The 20701-nt window shown below is 45.5% G+C and overlaps 2 protein-coding genes across 9 annotated transcripts in view; one reads left to right on the top strand and one right to left on the bottom strand.

The window, feature by feature from the left end:
• On the bottom strand, positions 1-9889 carry ZNF740 (zinc finger protein 740). 5 transcript variants are annotated; one of them, XM_047742810.1, is made up of 7 exons: positions 9384-9663; positions 8186-8508; positions 5616-5797; positions 5179-5268; positions 4597-4720; positions 4186-4304; positions 1-3291 (listed from the first exon to the last, which is right to left on the bottom strand). In XM_047742810.1, exons 3-7 carry the CDS (start codon positions 5697-5699, stop codon positions 3202-3204), a joined length of 507 nt encoding a protein of 168 aa, XP_047598766.1. In that variant the 5' UTR covers positions 5700-5797; positions 8186-8508; positions 9384-9663; the 3' UTR covers positions 1-3201. The 5 variants fall into 5 exon arrangements, with proteins under 5 accessions (XP_047598766.1, XP_047598763.1, XP_047598764.1 ...); XM_047742807.1 differs by having other exon boundaries at positions 5616-5765; positions 9384-9660; XM_047742809.1 differs by lacking the exon at positions 1-3291 and adding an exon at positions 3564-3673 and having other exon boundaries at positions 5616-5765; positions 9384-9889.
• The window catches only part of CSAD (cysteine sulfinic acid decarboxylase), a 27766-nt gene continuing 15896 nt past the window's right edge, over positions 8832-20701 (top strand). Inside the window, exon 1 of one of the 4 annotated variants that reach the window (XM_047742802.1) lies at positions 8832-9488. The gene's annotated coding sequence lies outside the window, so the exon portion shown is untranslated. The remainder of the gene's footprint in view (positions 9489-20701) is intronic. The other 3 variants (XM_047742803.1, XM_047742804.1, XM_047742805.1) reach the window with 3 other exon arrangements.

A 20701-nucleotide genomic window follows, 5' to 3' on the forward strand; every position in this document is an offset into this window, starting at 1 on the left:
GTATGTAGAAAAGCCCCATTTTCTTTTTATTTAAATATCCTAAATATATCACGAAGGAACATACACTGCACTTTAATGGTAAAAAGATACAAGTTTATAACATCTTATAAAAACTACCATTTAAAAGTGATCTTGTTCATTTGATATTCCCCTCCCCCAATAGCAAAATAAGTATATTAAAAAAAAAGAGAGAGAGGGAGGGAGAGGGCAGAGAGGAAGAGTTGGGAGGGATTGTTAAGATAAAAGCCTCAGGACTGCAGCAGAGGCAAAGAGCGTCTGGGGAGAGGGTTAGCAGTTGTGGTGGGACCCCACGTCTCATTTAACCCTCCAATGTCAAGCCATAGGGCACAATCAGTAGCTAAGTGATGAAAGAGGCTGTTGGGGGGTGGATGGAGAAGAGTTGGGGTGCAGGGAAGGGCAGGGCTGGTAGGGCCCAGTACAAGGCCCCCCCCCAGAACTGGTACTACTCTTTCCCAGGTCCCCAAATTCCATGTCCTGGTCTCTGAGAGCCTGCCCTAGCTCCCTTTCCCTTCACTCCAAACGCACCTAAGGCATCTGTCCAGTGCTAGACCCCACCAGCTGAGGAGGGCTGGGGCCTTGGGCCCAGGAGCCCCTGCAGCGCTCTTTGTGCTTTCCCTGGGGTGTAAGTGGGGCTTCCGGGCCCTCTGGGAGGCTAAATCACTCCTTTCTTCGCTTTGCTCCTCTCTCCTCACACATCCTTGGCCCCAGAACCTGGACACCTAAACCTCCCACCTGCTCCTGAGTTGCCCCCACACCCAGTCCTTGGCAGGGGTGCTTCTGGTATGGCTCTTCACACACCTGTGCACAAACTCCCTCTCTCTCACCCACCCTGGCAGGAGACTGGAGCTGTGGGGGGCCATGGCACACTGGGACCTAAGCACACATCCGCACATGTAGGGGAGAGGTCACTCAAGGGATTCTCTCCACACACACTCCACCCCTAAACAGAGTAGCTGCAACTGGCAGAGAATGAAGCCTCCTGTTTTCAAAAGTGCTCCTGGGAGAAGTTTTTAAAATGTTGCCTCCTTCCAAGAATCTACTCCCAGAGGTGAGTGATAAATTCCGGCCCCAGAAGAGCCCTCTAACAGGAAAGGGGCTCACTTACATACGGGAAGATACCCAGCTTGCGGGGACCACATGGCAGCTTCAAGGACTGAAGCCTAGGTTCTGGACGGTATCAAATGCAAGTGCCAGCGTAAAGCTAGAAGAGCACAGGCGGCAAACACATTCCCCAGTGTCTCTTGCAAAGGATCTCAGGCGCTGTCAGGGAAAATCTGAAGGGTGCCATACCTTTCTCTTTCCCTGAAATCCTCACATTTCGAGGTATAGAGCCCCTCCCCCCACCTCAGGTAACAGCCAGGAGCTTTCTGCTGCTGTTCCCTACATTTTCTAGGAAATGAAGTCACACTGTCTGGAGTTGCCATCTTAGAGCCCCACTGACAGCGTGGTCAGGTTCACCAAGCCTCCATGATTATTCCATGATTACTCCCCTCTATAGGTCAGGGCAGGCCACAGTGGGGGCCAACCAAACCCCAGGACCTTCCATAGCAGAAAGAGGGTTTTTTATTTCACTTTAAAAAGTTCATGTTTACAAGCTATGGCTTGGATTAAACATCCTAACCAGCCTGTTGAATCAATAAAAACAAAAAACAAAAAACAAAAAACCCTCCAAAACAAAGCCCTTCACTCCCCTAAATCAAGTTCCTCAGCTCCTGCTGGGACCTCAAGCACCCTCAGATTTGGTGGTGGTGATGGGGGCTGTTTCATGCTCATCCTCCCCTGAGTTGAGGGCCAGAGAAGGGTTTGGCTCAATAATATGCCATCTCCAAGCATACAAACACAAGCACACATTTGAATGAACACATTCACACGCACACACACACACACCCCTGATCACTTTTTTGAGGGTGGGTAGGGTGGTGGTGTTGGGGCAGAGAAGAGCAAAGAATATGATTAAGAATAAAACCTACAATAGATTTCTTCCTCAGTCCTTTCTCTGCAGCACCCCCCACACCCAATTCTTTGTTGGGTAGGGATGGCCATTAAGAAGGAAACGAAGATCTTATTCTTTGGGACCAAAGGCCACACCCCTATCTCCTCTCCCTGAATACAGTGATAGGACTTGGGCAGGGAGAGCAGCTCACACTGCTCAACCGTCATGTCAGGGGACACCAAACTCCTCTGTTTCTTGAACAGCTGTTGCTGAACTTGGGACTAGTTTCAGGTTGTTCCAAGAGGGCACAATGAGAGATAGCCCCCTTTGATATCCGTGACTACCTGCTGAACACCTCTGTCTGGCTCAGGAGTCAATGGCAGCGAGGTAGCCACACACTATCTCCAAGATCGAGTGCCCAAAGAGGGCATGGAAGGGCTCTGTGGGCCGCTCTCACCCAAGTTCCCTCCACAAGGCACTTGAGCTGACTCCATCAGGTACCAGGGTGGCCTAGGCCAATGCAACAGCTGTGGGCACAGCTCTTGCTCTTCCCTGGAGGAAGAAAGAGGTACCTGCCCACTCTAGTTGGACCCAGCCCTTATCTGCTCTTCCCGCCATTCTTCCTTCTGTCCTTACAGTGTATAAGGAGACCAAGGTGAACTCAGCTGCCATCCCTGATCCTACTCTCCTTCAAACAGAAGGTGAGATGCAGGGCTGTGGAACACTGAGGATCAACTGCAACTAAAAACTCAATTTTGGGGAGGGCTGGACCAGCCATAATCCCTGCTTTGACCAGGGCTCTATTGCCTCCATGTTACCTGTATCCACAGTGTAGCTGCTAAAATTGCTTTTGGATAAACAAAAACAAGAACAGAACAAACAAACAAATCCCTCTCCCCAAACCTTTCCATTTCAGGTGCCAGCTGGAGTCCAAGGTTGTGGGAACCACACCAGTCTTGGTCCTGTACCTTCAGTCCCCACCTATAACCTCAGCCAAGGGTCCAGGGACTAGCTTCCCTACCCAGGAATGCTGTAGGAACTTCCCCGAGATACTCATAGTCTCAGATTATTTACAGAGCTGAAGCTCTGAGGCCGCTGTCCCCTGATGCACTCTTCTGGTCTCCTGGGTCAACTCCTCCAAGAGGGGGACAGGTACAGACGGGGTGGTGGTGGGACCATCAGACCAGAGGGGGTGCGCTCTTCGGTAAATTCTTCTGATCACTCCCACCACCCAGGGCCCCTTGCGCCTATAGAGAAAACTGCCCGTCGGAAGTCTTGGACTGGCACCCTTGGCACATCCGTTTGTGTCTGAGTAATCGATCTGTCCGAGAAAAACACTGAGAAGAAAGGAAGGATTAAGTGTTGAGAGAACCTCAGCTACCTTTGGCTAGCTCTGCCGTCCCCACGTGGGAGGCAGGAATTCGGTTCCACATGCCCTCAGCAAGTACACAGACGGCAGGAGCACACAGCGGTTAAGAGCACAGGCTCTGAAGTCGGAGTCCTGGCTCTAGCCCTCAGCAGCTGTGCGACCTTGGACATGGTATCTAACAGCACTCAATCTGGACACTCATCTGTAACGGGGCTAAAGTACCTACTCACAGAAGGGCTGTGTCATTCATCCAATATTTATTGTCTGTCTCAAGGCAGGTACAGTTCTTGGGGCTGAGGACAGAATGGTGAACCAGAGGGGCAAAATCTCTGCCTCATGGAGCTTCCATCCTAGTGTTTCGAGATTCAGTGTAAGAGGGTGGAGCAAACATTCTCATCAGATCAGACAGTGACCACCCCCCCACCGCGGCAGAGATGGTCTTTCTTCCAGGTGCACCAGCTCTGAGTTTGACTGAATCCTGCCTCTGCCCTTAATCTGCTGTGACTTCAGGAAACTTAACCTCTTTGAATCTCAATTTCCCCATATGTGAAATGATGACAACACAGGTCTTTATAGAATTAACATGAGGATTAAAAAGATAATCTATGTTTACAGGCTCTCACAGTACCTTGCACAGAAATAAGAACATGAAAAATGCTATTGTTAATACAATTATTCTCATGGCCCCTCCCCATAGACAGCTGCATAAGGCCAGAGAGATACACCTCACCTGGACATACTAACTCTATCATGGCCAGGAATTCGATGTGGCCCCTTGTCAGAAAGGCGACGGGGGCGGGCCCTCCTTCTTGGTGAAGGGAAAGTTTGTTGTGCGGGGTGGGCGGAGGACACATGAGCTTACCTGATGACACCGTTCACACTGGTAGGGCTTTTCACCACTGTGCACACGCTTGTGACGCTCCAGGTGGTACTTCTGGATGAAGCGCATATCACATATATCACACTCAAATGGTTTCTCACCTGGCCCACGTGGAGAGAGAAGTTGATTATCATGAGGTACACAAGGTAGGGACTTCATTCCAGGTATTTTCCCAGAAATTTTTAATTTTTAGCCATGTACAGACACCTAATGAGGAAGGGTCCCCAAAGCTGTTGGTCTCAGTGACACTAGATACAGAGCCACAAAATTTCTCTAACTCACTTATCTTCTTCCTCTATTTCTAATACTTGGCCTCTAAAACAAACCCAACAAGAGCTACACACACACACACACACAAAACTACAGACTACTGAATATGAGCAAAAGACTTACCAGTATGAATAAGGATGTGCCTCTTGAGGTGGTAACTGCTCCTAAAGGCTCCAAAGCAGTGTTCGCAAATAAAATTTTTGGGAATCTTTACTTGAAAAGAACCATTTTGTTCCACTACCACCACCTAGAGGCAACAATCAGGCATGTCATAAGGCTATCTCTCAGCCTCCTTTTTGTCCTCATTCTATCCTAGGTCAATTTCCAGTTGCTGGACAAAGTAATCTTTCTAATGTTTTCATCTCCCTCATTCCCTAGATTTAAGACACCCTCTGAGGAAGGAGGTGGGTATGGGTAAGCTGTATGCCCCATCAAACCCAACACTTCTGAATGCGACCTGAGGGAGGTCTACCTGCCCACAGGATCCCATGCTTCCCCGGCCCTCCTTCCTTTACCAAGGATGTTCTGGAGAGGGCAGAGATCAAAGACCAAAATGGTCTATGGAAGAAATCAGAGTGACACATTCACTGGCTACGAGTGACCAAAACATCTAGGGAAAACTCCAGGTTGAACCACAGATGAAAAGAAAAGAAGGATTATCCCATTACCAAATGATACCAGTTTGGGGATTACCCCATTACCTGCCTTTTTAACAGTCTTCTTTGAATGAGAAGCCTCAGCCAAGCTGTCATCATCTTTGCGACTCCGGGACTTATCGCTGTCTTTTCGGTGGCCCTTTTAAAATAAATCAAAGCTAAACTCACAGCCTATCTCCCTACACAAGACAGGAAACCAAATGCTGTGCTTGCAGACAACTTCTAAATAACAGTAACCACCTGCCCCAAAGGTTTAGAGAAGGTACTCATCCATTTCCTCTCTAAGTTCTATGGTGTTAAGGGGTTATAGGTAAAGAAAAGCCCTTCCTTAGCTCTCTAAAATACCCACATTCACTCATTCCCCAGCTGGATCCCTTTTCCCCACTTCCCTAAATAGATGCACTGAGGAATTAAAGCTTGACATCTCCTGGCAGAGAGCTTGGGCCACCCGACCCCCAGGTGCCACAATGGACTCAAACGCTGTACCTGACTTGAGCACCTCAGCACATCAGGGCTACCTGCCCGCTCTCCATTCTCGGCCTGCTTGCTGGCAATCTGGCTCAGCATCATCTTCTTGCTGGCTGCAGTGGGAACCAAACTCACACCTGCTAGGCCTTCACAAGCCAGGAGACTTGCCTAAGTTGAAAGGAGATGAGGTGTCAGGTCACCTGGCAGGGCAGGGCAGGACAAAAACAGGCTGCCATCTTCTGTACAACTACCTTTCACACCCAGCCACAAACAGACTGCTTCTCTAAGGAATGTCCCACTCTACTGCGAGAAACTCTGTTTCCTTCAAGAGTACTCCCTAACTCACCTCACCAAGAACAAGTTACTTGTTATTATTCAGCATTTAAATACCAATCAAGTGAATAACCAAGTATTACTGACACTTTTGTCATTAGCAGTGTGCTAGGACATGTTACCAGGTACTTGACCTTGTGAATGGGCATGAGGGTCTGCCCTGCTGATCCACTGAAATGGGAGATTTCTAGCAGACTGTCCTCCTCTTCCTCTCTCAACAGAAGCTTCAGAGCTCATTATGATCAGCAGATATCACCGGTGCCAAATATATATTCTTTCAGGTCCCACAAACATGCTTATCAGCAAACTACATTATTTCTCCCTTCAGATTTTAAATTTCCGAGGTGTTGTCAATTTTAACTGGTCTAAAAATTAAATCACTTGGAAGGATTTTAGGGTTGAGTATCACTTTCTCTTGACCTCCAAGGCCATTTATTTGTGTGCAAATCCATATGTTTTCATTCTCTACTCTATGTGTAGTTTAAAAACTGCTCAAACAAGGAATGATTAAAAAAATTGCCTCTTTTCATGGCTATATTCTTCAAACTAACTTTGTTTGGCTAGCACTAGAGGATGTATTTTTCTTACTGAAAAAACATTCTTTAAGAAACACTTCAAAGAAATAGTTCATCAGCAAACTTCCACAAGTCATTTATTTAAAAAATTCCTTTTAAAAATACTCTCTTAAAAAAAAAGTTCCTTTTAGTATAACCTGCGACCCCTTCTTTCCTTTCTCCTTCAAGGACTTTGGACATAGAAAGGTTTAGAGGTGGAAAGTTCAGATCTGCTGTTTGCACTGCATAATCTTGGGCAAGTTACTCCACCTCTTCAGGTCTCAGTTTCCTTAAATGCAAAATGTTTACGAAGAGTATTTACTCTCACAGGGCTGACGAGAATAAAACTAAGATACAAGTACATAGCGGTACCCAATACAAAGTTAGTGATTAGTGAAAGGCAGTTTCTCAGAACAAGAGTGAACATGATGCTGTGATGGGGGTTGCAAACAAAGGAAGAAGAAACCAAAGAGCTCCTAATCTGCATGGAAAGGAGGAAGCTATGCATGCAGCTGGAAGAAAGCCAATTATACTATAATCAGACTGCCCTCCTGGTGAGACTGGTAGGGGAGGGTCCCTGGAAGAAAGCTGGGGGACGCTCCAGGGATGCCTGCACATACCTTTGCTATCCACACTTAGAACAATCTAACAGATCATCCTGTCTCTCCAATCCAATCCTGTCCCCTCACAATGACAGTTATCTTCTAAATACACTGATCTGACACCACTCTGCTACTTAACATTCTTCAGAGAGCTCCCATTCCCTACAGAATAAAGTCTGATTCCTTTTTTTTTTTTTTTTTTTTTAAAGTCTTATTCCTTAGCGAGGCATAAAGGGCCCTTGGGTTATACTCTTACATCCCTAAGAAACAACTCCCTTACCCTAACTCTTCCCTCTATCATTACCTACCCTGTCCCCCTCACCCATTTAAGTCCTTTCCTCCTTAACTAGCAAACTACCTGCAGTACTCCTAACCCCATTACATTCTCCTATGCCTTTAAGCCTCTGCCCATCCAGTTCTCCTTGTCTGAAAGCCGTGTCTGCTTGTTTGTCTAGGAAAATCCTATGTATTCTTCAAGCTTCATCTGCTTTTGTTCATCTAAGCAGAGGTACCCTTATCTCCTCTGCCACGTATATACCTCTATTATTGCATGTTCCTTTAATCAACAGTTTCATTGAGTCTCTGCTGCTAATCAACCACTATGCAAGGTATTATGTACGTAAAGATAAATAACAGACTTTCTCTCCACTTCCCCCAACCCCAACCCAACTATCCTGGAAGCTTGCTGGGGATGGGGATAATCTTATTCATCTTTGTATCCCCAGCATAATGCCTTGCATGTAACAGAGGAGTTCAATTAATTCCTGTTGAAAAAAACAAATGAAGCATTCACCAGACTCTTCACTCCCTCATGCCCCTCAGCACTTAATGTACCAAGTGTAAACTGAGTAGTTGTTTCGCAAATGTCCCATCAGTGCCTGTGATGCAGAATGGCCTACCTCCTTCATTTGACTGGAAGCTCCCTGAAGGCAGGGGCTGTGGCCTGTCTCCTTTCCTTCCTCTAGATCTCCCCCTGGTGTTTAATACAGAGCTTGGCTCACTGGGTTGGTCAATATGTTGACTAAGGCAGCATTCAAGAGTGAAACTGCAAACACGCTTCCCAGTGATCTTGAAGGAGGAGGATTCTATAGCTTTTTACCTGAGCCATGCTGATTTCTCACCCAAAAGTGAGAAAAGTGCAACCCAAAAGTTCAGGAGTTTCTTGAGCCACCTCTCCTAAGACACTGTTGTTTGAAGAACTGTCACCAAATCACTGTAACAACTCCTTCGTGTCTTTTCAGTCCTGCTGCCATATTGAACTGCCTTTGTCTTCAAATAGAACTTAGTGTCCTCCAAAGGGAAGATAGATGTTCCAAGAATCCCTGGACTCGGCCTGGCTCCTGCCTATGATCTGAAGAAGTCTGCCAGTCTTGGTTTTCCAACTGAATCCTCTCGTTGAAGTTCACGATCTGTTTCAGAAACCTGAAACCAGAAAAGGAGATGGGGCTGTTAGGTGCAACATTCTCAGGCCATACGACCTGCAGTAGGCTGGACCTTTTTTTTTTTTTTTTTTTTTTTTGTGGCCGTGGCCGCTCTCTCTGAACCTCAGAAAGAGGACATTAGTTAAGCAGAGTTTTCTTTCTAGGTCAGGAGAAGAAACTGGCCTCCAGGGCAAAGACGAGCTGCCAACAGGAGTAAAAGTAACTGGGGCTTCTCATGGATGAACTGCAATAGGCCAACTGCTTGGATTTGCCATCTTACGAATAGAAGAAGGGGGCGGAGGCCCTTCGGGGCTTTTGTGCCGAGTGGGCCGGGCCGCGAAGCTCGCACTCTATTAAGGAGGCCAGAACTGGGGTGGAGAAAAGCTCAGAGGCTATCGCTGGACGTCTGAGTAGCAAGGCAGCAACCGGACTGGCAGTGTGCGCCGAGCCGGCCCACACGTGCGCGTTCTCCGAGTCTGCCCCAAGGCACGGAAACTCGCTGCGGAAGAAGGCAGGCAGGCGGAGGCCGGCGCTCCGTGTTCCCTCCCTGCTCCTCCTCCTCCAGCCAGCCAGCCAGCCAGCCGCAGCGCCCCGCCGCACCGAGCCGAAGGAGAGCGCGGAGGAGAGCGCCGAGAAGCGCGCTAGGTGCGTGCTCGCGCCCGCGTCCCCGCCAAGCAAGCCCCTCTCCGCCGGGCCGAGCGAGCGGGGTGTGCGCGCGCGCGCGGCCCCTTCCTCTCCCCCGTGAGCCCCCTCCCTTCGCCACGCGCCCCTCCTCCCTTCCCCTCCCCCTTCCCGCGCAGCGCCCCACGGCCTGTGAGCTGCTGAGGCGCTGCCGCCGGCCCGGACGACGCTGCGCTCCCTGAGGCGTGCTCCTACCTGCCAGGCGCGGCCTCCCGCGGTCTTCCCGACCGCGCGGCGCCTCCTCCAGGCCCTAGCACACCGTGCCAGTCCCGTGGCCGCCGCTGCCCTGCCGGGACCGAGGCAAGTTTACAAACACCAACCCGGGGCCCGTTTCCCCGGAAGCACTTCCCCCTCCCCCTCGTCCTCTCAGCCGAGCCGCAATATCCACTTCCGGGCTCGGAGCCTGGACCGGCGGGAGCAGCCAGAAAGGGGGTGAGGCTAAGGACGCTGGGAGGGTTGCGCGGGGGGGGGGGTGGGGGGGGAGTGGTGGTGGTTGTGCAGCTGGTGAGTGGGCGGTACCGGCGCGCGGAAGGACGGGAAGGGGGCGGGCCGGCGGCACGACGCGTGCGCCGTGGCAGGGCGCGCCCCAGCGGCCATCTTGGCTGAGGGCAGGAACGAAAACTGAAGTGACGTGTGTTGCCTTCTCTCGATAGGTTTTGCTAAGTTGTCTGTTTGAGGCTCCTTGAAAAAACGCCATCAGTTTCTCTTCCTCGCGTACGTCCCCCTGTCGCATCTGAGCCTGCAGCCCCAAGTAGAGCCTGAATAGTTCGTACTCAGCTTTTTCACGTACTCAGCGAAGGTCCTCTTTATCTGAGTTTTCTTTCTTTCTTTTTTTTTAAGATTTATTTATTTATTTGACAGAAATAGAGAGAGAGATCACAAGTAGGCAGAGAGGCAGGCAGAGAGAGAGAGATGGGGAAGCAGGCTCCCCTGCTAAGCAGGGAGCCCGATGCGGGGCTTGAACAGAGGACACTGAGATCATGACCTGAGCTGAAGGCAGAGGCTTAACCCACTGAGCCACCCAGGTGCCCCATCTGAGTTTTCTATCAGACCCAGCTCTGAAGATTCTGGGGCCGCCCAGTTCCTGGGAGAAGAGTTAATTTTCTTTGCATGCTTCGGCCGTGTACACTCAATCTGGGCGTGTCCCGAGGCCAGTCTGGTTAACTTACACCGCTTACCCCTTCATTTCAGACGTTCCAGTGTCTAACATTGGCCTCCTCGCCTGAAAGAAGCCACAGGACTCCCCTCAGTAGAATACTGTAGTTTCATTGGAGACTAAGTCATAGAGAGAGGGTGGCCCTTGGGTCTGGCGTTAAGAAGATGGAAACTTGAACTTTTCTTTAGAATCTCCCAGCTTGAGCTATTAGGGAGAGGTCCCGCTAAAGATGGACTATGCCAAGTGTTCTTAGTGGAAGGAAATGTCAATCCATTTTTAATCTCAGCTTCTGCTGTAGGTGCTGCCAGGATGTGAGTTTAGGAGAATTAATTGAGATGCCAAAAGAAAAATACTTATTTATGAAAGAGAGGAATTCCCAACTACACTTTGTACACGGGCTTCATTTCCTTGAGCACTTCATGTTTTGAGCCGTTGACAGCAAATCTTTGTGCTCTTAGACTCATGATAAAATTGAGATAAAAAATAGAGATATGTCATCAGAAAGAACCTTTTTTTTTTTTTTTTTTAAAGATTTTTATTTATTTGACAGATCACAAGTAGGTAGAGAGGCAGCAGAGAGAGAGGAAGGGAAGCAGGCTCCCCGCTGAGCAGAGAACCCCATGCGGGGCTCGATTCTAGGACCCTGAGATCATGACCTGAGCCAAAGGCAGAGGCTTTAACCCACTGAGTCACACCAGGGGCCTCAGAAAGAAGTCTTAAAAAAAAAAAAAAATTCGCTCATACTTAATTTTTTTTTTTTTTTAACACAGAGAGAGAGATCACAAGTAGGTAGAGAGGCAGGCAGAGAGCCCGATGTGGGGCTCCATCCCAGGACCCCGAGATCATGACCGGAGCGGAAGGCAGCGGCCTAATCCCCTGAGCCACCCAGGCGCCCCACTCATACTTAATTTGACAAGTCCACACACACATAAGAAGAAAAGGCAAAAATGTTAAATGTTTTCTACTATCCTGTGCTCCTGAAGATAGTCACTTTTATCCATTTGGGAAATATACTTCCAGGTTTTTTTTCTATGTTCATACAATTTTTTTTTCATCCAGAGTGTATTTATTGAGCACCTACAGTGCTGGACACTGTGTTAACATTGTAGATATCTAAGTTCTTTAATATTTTAACAATTGTTGCATAATATTCCAACTTATATATTTGTGCTTTGATTTGTCTAGACTCATCCTGATGGACATTTAGGTTAGTTCCATTATTTGTTTTATAAACAGTGCCATAAAGAACATCTTCATACAGTTAATCCTTTTGCACTTATAGATTTGTAGATAGAATATGTGCATTTAACACATTTTTTAAAAGATTTTATTTATTTGAGAGAGAGAGAGAGAGCACAAGCAGGGGGAGTGGCCGAGGGAGAGGGAAAAGCCATGTGGGGCTTGATCCCAGGAAAATTCTTGGGAAATTGACCTGAGCAAGGGCCCCTGTGTGTTTTAAATCTTAATCAATTCTGTGAAATTGAATTTCACTTCGTAACAATTTACATGCTCACTCAGAACCATGTATGAATGCCCCCATTTCCTATCGCATAGCAATACTGAATACTATGAATTTTTAGTGTGGTTGCCAATTTGATAGATGAAAAATAGTTGGGGCGCCTGGGTGGCTCAGTGGGTTAAGCCTCTGCCTTCGGCTCAGGTCATGGTCTCAGGGTCCTGGGATTGAGTTCCACATTGGGCTCCCTACTCAGTGGGGAGCCTGCTTCCCCACCTCTCTCTGCCTGCTTCTGTGCCTACTTGTGATCTCTGTTCTCTGGCAAATAAATAAATGAAATCTTAAGAAAAAAAATAAAGAAAAATAGTGATTTCATCATTTAAATTTGCATCACCAATAGTGGAGTGGAGCAACTTCTATTACATCTTCTCAAAGTTATATTAACTTTTTATTTGTCATATGTGTTTAAAATACTTCCTCTTCGTTTTTCGTTTATCTTTCAGCTTCCCCCCTCCCCGAGCAAATTATGCTTTACAGGAAATTATTTGAAGCATTCCTATCAAAAATAGGAACAAGACAGGAATGTTTACCATCAAAGCTAATATTGTATTGGAGCTCCTGGCCACTGAAAAGTCTCACTATTTTCATATGATACATTCATCAAGAAAGAGAATTGACTGACAAAATACTAAAATAGTGAGTTCAGCAGTATGACCAGATGGGAGATTAACAAATAGAAATCGTACACATAAAATATAAGAACCGCCAACCATAAAAATGCCATGAAGTAAATACTCTCACAATAAGAATATTACACTTCTAGAAATAAATTTGACGGGAAACTTCAAGCCATATATTAAGAAAATCAGACTATTTTGGTGAAAGACAAAAAGATTTTGCTTAAATGGAGAGTTTTTAGCATGTATGAATAGAAAGACTTAATTTTGTGAGAGACATGAGTTTTTGCTGTCGATTAAAGTAAGTTCTGGGGCACCTGGGTGGCTCAGTGGGTTAAGCCTCTGCCTTCAGCTCAGGTCATGATCTCAGGGTCCTGGGATCAAACCCCACATTGGGCTCTCTGCTCAGTGGGGAGCCTACTTCCCCCCCTCTCTGCCTTCTGCTCTGCCTACTTGTGATCTCTCTCTCTCTGTCAAATAGGTAAATAAAAACTTAAAAAAAAAAAGTAAGTTCTAATTAAGATAGGACTTTGGGGGCGTCTGGGTGGCTCAGTCGTTAAGCATCTGCCTTTGGCTCAGGTCATGATCCCAGGGTCCTGGGATCGAGCCCCACATCGGGCTCCCTGCTTGGTGGGAAGCCTGCTTCTCCCTCTCCCACTCTCCCTGCTTGTGTTCCCTGTGTGTCTCCCTCTGTGTCAAATAAACAAATAAATAAAATCTTAAAACAAAATAAAATGAAGTAGAACTTTGCATGGAACTTAATCTGATTTTTAGATTTTCACAGAAAAGAGTGCTTGTGTGGCTAAGTGGGTTAAGCGTCTGCTCTCAGCTTAGGTCACAATCAAAACTTAGGTCTTGGGATCAAATCTGGTGGTTGGTCGAGTTCCCTGCTCAGTGGGAAGTCTGCTTCTCCCTCTCCCTCTGTCCTTCCTCCTCACGTGTGCTCGCATTCTCTCTCTCTCAAACAAATAAATCTTAAAAAATTAGAATAAAATAAAATTTTCATGGAAAAGAATAATTGCAAGGAGAGCAAAAATCACTTTGGGAAACACAGAGTGGGTAAAATAAGGGGTGGGGTAAAGCCATGAGTTCTCTTTAACCACTTTAATGGTGTCTTTCTTTAAACAGAGTTTTGAAGGTTTTATGTAGTCAAGTCTGCCTGTGGCTTTTGGGTTTTTGTGACGCTACCTCAAGATTATAAAAATATTTCCCTGTAGTTTCTTTTGACATTCTTATAGTTTTATATTTTCAGCTTATGTTTTTATCTTAGCTGCAGTTTATTTTTGTGTATGGTGAGAGGTAGTGAGAACTGCCAGACTTAAAAGTAACCAATAACATAGTGGGAGAGGTACTAACCTAGAATTCAGAAAATCAGAGATCTAGTCTTGTTCTCGTGTCACCCGTGTAATCTTGGACAAATTAACTCTAGACTGAGAGTCCTCATCTTGAAAACCAGGGTGAATAAATAAATATCTTTCAGGCTAATTTCCAGCACAATGTGAGGATCAGATGAGGTCACAGATGAGAAGGTTTTGAGAGAGAAAAAACCCTTTGCAAATCTTCTAAGATATCATTAATTCAGATTTTTGGTCTATGTAAATCAAATATAAGTGGAATGCAGCATTATTTTTCAGTACCTGGAAATAGTGGGTCAGTTCACTCAGATGTTCATTGAGTACCTTTGTGCAAAACCTTGGGGGAAGGGAGAGGGGAGAGGGGTGGATTGAAAACTAACATTTTTTGGAGTGCCTCTTTTGTGCTTTCCTTAAAGATAAGATTTTAACCCCCAGGAATTTTAACCCTCAGAAGGGGGAGAAAACACTAAACACATAAGGAGAGTTGGTGCCTTTATGGATGTGGGTATAGAGTCTGTAGGATTTGTGACCATGTAGATAGTACCGAGGTCAGTATCATTTTCTAACAGTAAGCCTGGCCAAAAGTGCTTTAAGGAGCAACTGCCCTGATCTTTTTTGCCTGCGCAGGCCTCCTCCTGTGTTACCTTCCCTAACTTATTTGGCACAGCTCTCCCCTCGGGCCCATCCTATCAGTTATTCAAATAGTATTGTAATGATTACCAATGAGTCTTTTCCTGTACCAGCTCTCTATCGCTTTAAGTCCTGAATGTTTTCTCTTTGAAGGCTGCCATGAGCCAACAGAGCAGAATTAACCAGCCCTGACTTTCCTTGTGAGCATTCCGCTCCTTTGTGGCAAGTGCGTCTGCCCACCTCTCTACTGGCCTGTTAGCTGGAGCACACAGGGTAGACACAGGCCCCGCCCCCCGCCCCGTTCCCCCTGGGTAGTGCCAGTGCCAGTGCCAGGGATACATAATGAGTCAGTGTTTTCTGAACTGGCTGATCCCATACCTCTCTCCGAGAGCCATTTGGGCTGCATCATAGAAATGAGGAGTATATGGCTACATTTGTCACCAGTGAGACCTTTTTTGATGATAGTGGATTGAAGAGTTGGAAACCACATGATGTCCTAGGGTCATTCTTGAGCCTGGTGATTTGTATGTTTTGGAGTTCTTATTGCCCCTTAACCTCCTTAATTTTTTTGTTGATTAAAAATAACCTTTATTTTAACTATGTGAGTAATATGAAATTATATAAAATTATAAAAGCATATGTGTATAAATAAGAAAATGAAAATAATTCATAATTCCAATAGCCAGGAATAACCCTAATTACTATTTTGAAAGCTTTCCCCATCTTTTTCAGTCTTTTAAAAAATGCATGGGGAGCGACTGCTAATAGGTATGGGGCTTTTCTTTGGGGTGATGAAAATGTTCTGGAATTAAATAGTGTGAATGATGCACAACTTTGTGAGTATCCAAAAAAAAAAAAAAAAAACAAAACCCCACTGAACTGTACAGTTTAAAAGGGTGAACTTTATGGTATGTAAATCGTATCTCAATAAAGCTATTGTTCTAAAAATGCCTGTAGATATATACAGTATTTGTCTTTTTCTGAACTGAGAGAAACTTGCAGATACCATACTCTTTTTCTGCTAAATGTTTCAGTATGTTTTCTCAGAATAAGAACATTCCCTTATATAACTACAATGCAATGATCAAATTAAGGAAATTTAACACTGATCGAGTGCTAATATTTATGATACCATCCATAGTCAGCTTCTACCAGGTGTTCCAGTAATGTTCTTCATAGCAGGTTTTTCCTTCCTCATCCACATCACAAGTAGGCAGAGAGGCAGGCAGAGAGAGAGGAGGAAGAAGGCTCCCCACTGAGCAGAGAGCCCAACGCGGGGCTCAATCCCAGGACCCCGGGATCATGACCTGAGCCGAAGGCAGAGGCTCAACCCACTGAGCAACCCTGGTGCCCCAACAGTTCTTCAGTCTTTCTTGGAGTTTCATGACATTGACATTTTTGAAAAGTAACCGGTTAGTTCTTTTGTAGAATGACTTTCAATTTAGATATATCTGTTTCCTCACAATTAAATATGGGTTACATATTTTTGGCAGAAATGTGACAGGAGTGAGGTTGAGTGCTTCTCAATGCCTCACATTAGGGCCATATGTCAGTCTGTCCCATTATCAATGATGTTGTCTTGATCACTTGGGTAAGGCAGTGTCCCCCGGGTTTCTCCACTATAGAGTTACCTTTCTCCCTTTAAAGTGTTTTTAAGGAAAAGAATTTTACAACAGAGCCCATGGGGGTGGGGAATGAAGCTTTATTCAGGTTTTGCTGTTGTGCTGATGTTTTTGGATGAGACAGAGAAAGATGTAACAATATTTGAAGACGAGATGAAAAGGGAAAAAAAAAATCAGTCAAGGATGAGGAGGCAGGGAATCAGAATCTAAGTTTGAGTAACCAGTCGAAGATGGGGCCATTCACCAAACCAGGGAACCTAAGAAGAGCAGTTTTGAGAGGGCCGATATTGAGTTTAATTTTGGACCTACTGAGTATGAAGTGCCCAGGAGTCTTCTTAATTAGGCAGGTGGCTTCATGGACCTGGACTCAGGAGAGAGGTCTGGAATGGAGGAGCTGCCAGCAGGTAGCCCTAGGAACAGAAGCAGTTGTCCAGGGAGTAGTGCAGAATTCAACAGGTAAAAGAGGCACTGGCAGGGGGGGGCGGTGCCTGGGTGGCTCAGTGGGTTAAAGCCTCTGCCTTTGGCTCGGGTCATGATCTTGGAGTCCTGGGATCAAGCCCCGCATCAGGCTCTCTGCTCGGCGGGGAGCCTGCTTCCTCCTTTCTCTCTCTCTGCCCACTTCTCTGCCTACTTGTGATCTCTCTCTCTCTGACAAATAAATAAATAAAATCTTAAAAAAAAAAAAAAGGCACTGGGACAGAGCCCTGAGGGACTCTAGCATTTCAAGACGAGCAGAGGAAGGTGAAAGTGCAAACAGATCTAAGAAATGGCTGGTGGTAATCCTATGGAAGCCAGGGAAATAAGATGTTTTTAGGATAACGCTGATGTGTGTCCATTGGATATGGAAGTTCTTGGTGACTTGGTGGTGGGCTGGGGAAAGTGTGAGAGGAGGGAAAGTGAAGATGGAGTGCAGATGACTCTTTTAAGAAGGTTGCTTGTGATGAGGAGGTGGCTAGAGTGGGAGCATGTAAGAGGCTTAAACAACTTAAAATGCTGTGAGAAAGGTAGTAGGAAGGAAAGTTGAAAAAATGAGGGGATAATTAGGAGGAAATCCCTGAGGGAAAAGGGGAGTGGTTAGACCAATGGTTAGATCAGTGGTTCCAACTTGGATATCTCCAGGGCCAGGCAGGTAATGCAGATGAGTGAGGTGGGCTGGTGTGGACTGAGGTGAAACAGAATGCAAAAAGAATTTTTAAAAAAGATTTTTAAAAATTTATTTATTTGATAGAAATGGAGAGCAAGAACAGGGGGGAGTGGCAGGCAGAGGGAGACGGAGAAGCAGGCTTCCCGCCAAGCAAGGAGCCCAATGTGGGGCTCCATCCCAGGATCAACCTGAGCCAGAGGCAGATGCTTAGCCAACTGAGCCCTCCTGGTGTCCCCAGAATGCAAACTTTTAAGGGTTTCTATCCAGTGCCCTTGCGATGAGAGTTTACATCTTCACCCATTGCCATGACTTTGGCAGTGCCCACCTGCAGGAGGACCAGACATCCTCACCTTGCTGTCCTGGGGTTGGCCAGGGTCTCCAGGGTATGAGCAGATGTGCCCCATGCTGAGGTTTTAAGAGTCCTCACATGGTTTTCTCTGCCTTTTGCTCCTTTCCTTCTTCCAGGAGAACATTGTGTCCCAGATAGGGGCTGCTCCTTCAGCCTAGGTGTTGGACTAAAGGCATACGAATCAGAGCTGTAGCCAGCCACACCAACGTAAACCAGGAAAGAGAGACAAACTTCTCTTGTGGCAAGCCTGTGGGATTTTGAAGCCATTAGTTCCTACAGCAAAACTGTCTGATGCAGGTGTTCACCTAAAATAAAACCATACTAAGATACCATTTCTTACTCATCAAACCACAAAGATTCAGAAGTTTGACAGCATACTCTGCTACTAAGGCTAAGAAGGCAAGCACTTTTTCATACACTGGTATAACCCTCTGTGGATGCCGGCAGTCCTCATCAAAATTACTGATGCAGGTGGCTATAACAAAAAGGATAACAATAAGTCTGCCAAGGACGTGGAGAAATTAGAACCCTCCCACCTTACTGATGGGAATAAAGAATGGTACCCGCTCTTTTGGGGGACAGTTTGGCTGTTCCTCAAAAAGCAAAACATAGAGTTACCATAAGACCCAGCAGCAGTTCCACTATCGGGTATGTACCCAGGGGAATTAAAAACACGGACCCACACAGAAACTTGTACATTCATGTTTGTAACAGTGCCTGCCGTTCACAATAGCCGAAAAGTAGACACAACCCGAATGTCCATTGGTTGGTGAACGGTTAAATAAAATGTGGTGTATCCATATTATAGGATGTTATTTGGCTCTGAAAGGGAATGAAGTACTGATACATGCTAAAAACACGGATAAACCTTGAAAACGCTATGTTCAGTAGAAGAAGCCATATCTTCAAAAGATCATATATTGTATGTTTCTGTTTATATGAAATGTCCAGAATAGGCAAATCTGTAGAGGCAGAAAATAGGGTAGTGGTGGCTGGAAGCAGGGGTGGGTGGGTGGGTGGATTGGAAATGGAGAATAAGGAGTGAGCACTAATGAGTTTCTTTTTGAGGTGATGAAAACATCCTGGAATTACTGATGATCGTTGCATAATTGTGTTATTATACCAAAAACCACTGAAAATGTACAGCTTAAAGGGTTATGTTTTATGGTATCTAAATTACATCTCAATGAAGCTGTTTGATTAAAAAAAGAATATAGGGGCGCCTGGGTGGCTCAGTGGGTTAAAGCCTTTGCCTTCGGCTCAGGTTGTGATCCCAGGGTTCTGGGATCGAGCCCGGCATTGGGCTCTCTGCTTGGCAGGGAGTCTGCTTCCTCCTCTCTCTGCCTGCCTCTCTGCCTACTTGTGATCTCTCTCTGTCAAATAAATAAATAAATAAAATCTTAAAAAAAAAAAAGAAAGACTATAGAAATTCTATGTGTACGAATACAGGATCACCTATATATTGTTAGCTGAAAGAAAGCAAGGTACAAATCGGTGATTATATGCTATCATTTGTGTCAAAAGAGAAAATAAGAATACATACCCACATTTGTTAGTATTTGCATTAAAATCTCTGAAAGGTTACCCAAGAAACTATTAAAATATGGTTACCAGTGGGGGTGGAGGTGGGAATGGGACACATGGAATGGAGTGGGAATTAGACTTTTCACCATTAATATTTTTATATATTTATATATAACATATATATTTTTATATATATATATGATTCTTGCACTACCTGAATATATTGCTTACTCAAGAATTAAAAAATGGGAAAGAAAGCATAACAAATGCAAACTGCAATGGTAATAAAGTGGCAATTCCAACTACAGGTGATTGTTGCTATTTACTAATTGAGGTCTACTGTTGGTAGGCCTTCTGTTTTTTTTCACCAGAAGCTGGAAGTTTCAATATTGACAATAGTTTTTAAAACTTTTAAAACAGGGTGTGCCTGGGTGGCTCAGTGGGTTAAAGCCTCTGCCTCCGGCTCAGGTCATGATCCCAGGGTCCTGGGATCAAGCCCCACATCGGGCTCTCTGCTCAGCAGGGAGCCTGCTTCTTCCTCTCTCTCTCTGCCTGCCTCTCTGCTTACTTGTGATCTCTCTCTCTGTCAAATAAATAAATAAAGTCTATAAAAAAAAGTTTTAAAACAGGGGTGCCTGGCTGGCTCAGTTGGTAGAGCACATGACTCTTGATCATGAGTTTGAGCCCCACTGGGAGTAGAGATTACTTAACAACAACAACAACATACTATGCAAACCAAATGAAACCACCTCTGTGTGAGATTTTGGCTCACCAGTGATCTGGCTTAGCTGCGAGCTTCATGAGGGCAGGGCTATGGCCTTTTCTTCCTCTTTTTTTTTTTTTTTTTTTGTTTAATTTTTATTTTATTAAGTAAGCACTCTGCCCACCGTGGGGCTTGAGCTCGACGACTGAGCCAGCCAGGTGCCCCAAGGGCTATGTCTTTTGCTCTCTATTGTATCTCTAATGGCCGCCAAAGTGCTTGGCACATACTAGATACTGAACAAATATTGAAAGAAGGAAGGGAGGAGGAGAAGGAGGAGTTGTGGGGGGCGCAGTCCAGAGGGCAGATAACCAAAAGTTGAGTGCTGTTATCCTTTGAATATGGTTATTACCTTCATTACGGCCCTTTGGGTTCCCCTCACCTCTCTCCTGTGTTGGAGGTGTTTGATTTGATCCGATTCTCTGTCTTTTGTCTATGACCCAGTTTTGGTTGGTTTGTTTTGTTTTATCTCTGGAAGTTTTGGATCCTCCGCTGTTCTAAGACAATATTATAATCTGTCTTTGTATTGGTCCTTCAGTGGATCCTTTTAATCTGTCCTTCTGTTCTACAAAGCTTTCTTTGATTTCTTTCCTCCTCCTTTCCTTCCATTTCTGAAACTTGTATTACTTGACTGTTGGTCCTTTTGGATTGCTCTAAGGTTCTTTTCTTTGTCCATCTCTTTATATTTTTATCTTTCTGTGTGATTTTCTTGGCATCGTTTTATTTCTAATTTTTCATTTCCGTTGTCGTATTTTTAAAATCCTCGAGTTTCTTCCTGTTCTCTGAGTATTCCTTTTTGAGGGTGACCTATTTTTTAATGAATACAATATCTTCTGGAAA

The sequence above is a fragment of the Lutra lutra genome, chromosome 8 (genome assembly GCF_902655055.1).
Source record: "Lutra lutra chromosome 8, mLutLut1.2, whole genome shotgun sequence".
NCBI lineage: Eukaryota > Metazoa > Chordata > Mammalia > Carnivora > Mustelidae > Lutra > Lutra lutra.

Coding starts and splice junctions, on each gene's coding strand:
- ZNF740 (XM_047742807.1), bottom strand. Junction 5,269..5,615: donor TGCTGAGGTGCTCAAGTCAG/GTACAGCGTTTG, acceptor TTATTTTAAAAG/GGCCACCGAAAAGACAGCGA. Junction 3,292..4,185: donor AGTGTGAACGGTGTCATCAG/GTAAGCTCATGT, acceptor CTTTCTTCTCAG/TGTTTTTCTCGGACAGATCG.